The sequence below is a fragment of the Colobus angolensis genome, unplaced genomic scaffold (genome assembly GCF_000951035.1).
Source record: "Colobus angolensis palliatus isolate OR3802 unplaced genomic scaffold, Cang.pa_1.0 Scaffold68, whole genome shotgun sequence".
Classification (NCBI taxonomy): domain Eukaryota; kingdom Metazoa; phylum Chordata; class Mammalia; order Primates; family Cercopithecidae; genus Colobus; species Colobus angolensis.
Window position 1 is genome coordinate 7,339,811 of NW_012120487.1, and position 4,497 is coordinate 7,344,307.

Here is a 4,497-nt window from a genome sequence, read left to right on the forward strand (position 1 = left end):
GAGATCAAGACCATCCTGGCCAACATGGTGAAACCCTGTCTCTACTAAAAATACAAACATTAGCCAGGTGTGGTGGCGTGTGCCTCTAGTCCCAGTTACTTGGGAGGCTGAGGTGGGAGGATCACCTGAGGTCAGGAGTTCAAGACCAGCCTGGCCAACATGGTGAAACCCCATCTCTACTAAAAATACAAAATTAGCCGGGTGTTGTGGTGCACTCCTGTAATCCCAGCTACTCAGGAGGCTGAGACAGGAGAATCGTTTGAACCCAGGAGGCAGAGGCTGCACTGAGCCGGCTGCACTCCACTGCACTCCAGCCTGGGTGAGACAGAGTGAGACTTAGTTTCAAAAAAAAAATTTTTTTTTTAATTATTTATGCTCAGGTCTTAAGGAAAAACCCCCTCTGTGAACTGGAAGAGCCATGTGAAAAGTGGAAGTGGCCCTGGAGCCCAGAGGCCCTGGCTGTGGCATCCCTGAGCCCAGCTCGGCTACCTCCTGCCTCCCTGGTTACAGAGCCAATGTATTCTTCTTTTTGCTTCAACTCATCCAGGTTGAGTTTCTGTCACTTGCAACCAAAAGCATCCTGAAGAATATACTTAACTAAATCCCCATAAGAGAAGATGCACTCGCTTAACGTGTGCCCTGTACCAGGCCTGTGCTGATTCAAAATGGGCCCCTCCGTGGGAAGCTCACCATGGGGTCGGGCAGGGGGCGTCAGGGAAATGAGACAAAACACACAGCGTGATTGCACTGTGGCCACAAAGGGGCTCTGGGGCCCGGGGAGAGGAATCCAGTCTTCCTGGGGCCAGCAGTATCAAGGAGGGGCAAGATTCCCAGAGCGGGTGATATTTGAGTTTGTCTAGGAAGAATGAGTTTCATCAGTTGGGGAAGATTTGCAGGGAGGGAATGGCATGGACAAAGGCTCAGACACACGTGCACTTAGCCTCTGTGAGCCGTGAAATGGGGACAGTGGTGCCTCCCTTGCTGGGTGACTGTGAGTGCTGATGAGCTAAAGGCTGTGTGAGGGCCACACAGATGCACATTATTGGCTCTCTGCCTGGATCTTGGAGTGGGACAGGGCAGGAATGGCATCTAATTCATACCTTTATGGCAAAAGGACAAAGAGATATTCTGTCCAATGCCTGTTGTTGTCCTTCCCCCAGCCCTTCCCACAGGACAGGGAAAGATACCAGAGCATCAGAGCGAAATTCTTACAGCCCAGGTGGCTCCAGTCATCAGCATAAGCAGAGACCTTGTCCACTAGGACCCAGCCAGGCACACTGATGCCCAGGGTTACCCCAAGGCCCCTTAAGCCCCAGTGGCTGGAAAATAGGAACAGCTAGCTCCTCCCACTACCCAGGCATGGGTTGAGACACTTGGGTGCCTGTCCCATCTCTGTCAGTGACTGGGTGACTGGCAAGGTACAATTCCTCCCTGAGCCCCACTTGAGCCTTACAGAAAGGTGAAATGATATCACCCCAGCTTCACAGACAGGTAAACAACGCTTGAAAAGCCAGAGCAGTTCAAAGCCACTGGGGACCACAGTGCAGGCAGAGGGTTCCAGGAGCCCCAGTGAAGGCGTGTGTGAGGTTGATGGAGGATGTGGAAGGCCATGGAGGGAGTGGTATTTGATCTGAGCTTGAAGGGTGAGCCAGATGTTCTCAGGTGGAAAAAGGGAAAAGAGATTTTCCAGACAGAGGGGACAGCAGGACTTAAGATCCCTCAGGGTGAAGCAGAAGGGGTTGTGATTCCCCTGCCAGAGCATGGGATGCCCAAGAGATGCAGGAAACTGAGGCTCAATATGATATGGAAGTTGGAGCCCACACTCAGAGGGCACTGAATACCATAAGAAGGAACTTTGATTTCACTTGCTTGGCAGTGGGATGGACAGCAGGGTCTCAGGAGGAGAATAAAGACTCTTCAGCAATAGGCTGGGCGCGGTGGCTCACGCCTGTAATCCTAGCACTTTGGGAGGCCGAGGCAGGCGGATCATCTGAGGTCAGGAGTTCAAGACCAGCGTGACCAACATGGTGAAACCCCGTCTCTACTAAAAATACAAAAATTAGCCAGTTGTGGTGTCACACGCCTGTAATCCCAGCTACTTGGGAGGCTGAGACAGGCGAATTGTTTGAACCCGGGAGGTGGAGGTTGCTGTGAGCTGAGATTGGGCCACTGTACTCCAGCCTGGGCGACAGAGCAAGACTCTGTCTCAAAAAACAAACAACAACAAAAAAAACTCTTTAGCAATAAACCTTTAATAGTTTTTGGAGCCATTCCCTTCAACCTGGGTGACCATGTAGTCTTGGACAGGTTACTTAATATCTCTAGCCCTCAGTTTCTTCATCTGGAAAATGGGGGACTAACATCCACCTTGAAGTTTATTGTGCATATTAAATACAACCTACATGTGAAACATCCAACACATGGCAGACACTCAATAAATATTGTCTTCCCCCCATCTCAGGAACAAATACATTCTCAACTCAGCCACGTCCCCTAAAAGGACCTCCTGCTTTCTGGCTTCCCATGTAGAAACTTCTTGAGCCCCTGGCTGCTGCCTGCCCACCTCCTTCCCCTCCCAGTTTGTGTCTGTCCCAAGAGTGCCTACCTTCCATGGCTTGGGCCCGGGGCCCTGGGCCCAGCAATGCCACTGCCAGCAGCAGGCAAGCCCCCCGCTCTGCCAGCATCTCCTCACCAGGGGCCCCCACAGGTCTGCCGAGCTCAGGTAGGCCAGGATCTGAGGGTCCGGAGCAGGGGAGAGAGGTGAGGCTGAAAGGGCCTCCAAGTTAATGATGGCATGAATAATTCACTGGCCCCTAGAATTAGTAAGCCGATCCCTGGGTACTTCCTTCACTCACTGTCAAGTGACGGATCTGGTGTCACCAGGTTTACACGTTCTGAGATCTGCACCAACCACAGTGTATCAGGAAGGGAAGAAACTCGGGCCTGGAAGGAAAGTGGGTGGTGGAGAAAAGGCATAACTTTTGGGGCCAGGTAGATCTGGGATCAATCCCAGTTCAGCCTGTAACTTGCCAGGTCACCTTGGACAAGTTAACTCCCCTGGTCTGGGTCTTCTCATCCATCCAGCAGGGCTGTTCAGCTCCGACCCAGGGGCTGTTGTGAAAATGAAAGGAGATGGCACTTGCTAAAGCACAGAGTAGGTGCTTGCTACAGGTTCTTCCCACCCCGACTCCTGAGGGAGCTGAAAGGAGCCTGTATTTAGTGGGACACGCGGGACAACTTCCTTCAGACATGCGGATTTAGCTCAGAGGAGGGAAGGAGGTTGCTGTGGACAGTTGATGAAGGAAAAGTCTTTTTCACACAAGAATGAAGCAGGAATAACAGAGTTAGAAAATCATATTGTGCAACTCTTAATGCAATAATAGGTCTGGGCCCCAGTGTAACTTCTGGCCGAGAATATGAAATGTTTGCTCCTTTATTGATCCCAAGCCTTGCTTGAACATCGTTGTGTGCCAGGCCCTGCACAAGGAGCTGGTGCTGCAGAAATGCCCTGGGAACTTTGTGTCCAACAGGAAGTGGGCTCTTTCTTCTCCTCTGGAGTCTTTTGATTTGGTTCAGTTCAGCCCAACACGCATTTCTAAGCTCCTTCTCTGTTCAGAGCCTGTGCCAGGCATGGGGACAGCAGGGGGACATGGCATGTTCCTGCTCTCCCAGTGAGGATCCTGGGCTCTTTCTGGCAGACTAAGGTCTGAATCCTGGCTCCACCCCTGCCTGGCTGTGGTAGCCTGGGAAAGTAACCCAACTCTGTAACTCTGAGGCCAGGTTCCTGGATTGCCTGGAGCAAGAATTAGTAGCCTGCAGTTTGCTGAGAGGATTAAACATGATAGTATATGAGAAGTCTTAGCCAGTGCCTGGCTCAGTGCATAGACACACTCAAGATTTCTGTTTATCCTAGAGGAACCCAGACAGCCTCATCTGCCAGACAGCATGTGCCTCTGGCCCATCCTTTTGTCAGGAAGTCCCCAGGGAGCCCTTTGCCACGGGCATGGGAGGTCTTGTGGAAGGTGTTCAGTGGAGCCTCGGGACCTGTCAGGCCTGAGGGATTGGCTAACCTGTGGAAGCTGATTGGCAGGAAAGAAGTGTTCAGCTGTTCCAGGCAGTCTGAGAAAATGGTAGTTTCTTTCTTTTTTTTTTTTTTTTTGAGACAGAGTCTTTCTCTGTCATCCAGGCTGGAGTGCAATGGCGTGATCTCAGCTCACTGCAATCTCTGCCTCCCAGGTTCACACGATTCTCCTGCCTCAGCTAATTTTTGCATTTTTAGTAGAAATGGGGTTTCACCATGTTGCCCAGGCTGGTCTTGAACTCCTGACCTCATGATCTGCTAGCCTAGGCCTCCCAAAGTGCTGGGATTACAGGCGAGAGCCACTGTGCCTGGCCAGATGGGAGTTTCTTAAACACTTATCATGTGTATGAGAGAGGAAGGCAGGGAGAGGCGCCAACCCAGTACCTGCTGGGTGCAGGGCCCACTGCTGGGAGCCT

At 51.7% G+C, this 4,497-nt stretch overlaps 1 protein-coding gene across 1 annotated transcript in view; it reads right to left on the minus strand.

Moving 5' to 3' along the window:
- Positions 1 to 2,684, minus strand: part of CDCP2 (CUB domain containing protein 2) — a 13,035-nt gene extending 10,351 nt beyond the window's left edge. The window contains 1 exon segment of the mRNA XM_011926377.1: positions 2,606 to 2,684. Coding sequence (XP_011781767.1) covers positions 2,606 to 2,684 — 79 coding nt within the window.
- Positions 2,685 to 4,497: the final 1,813 nt, after the last annotated feature.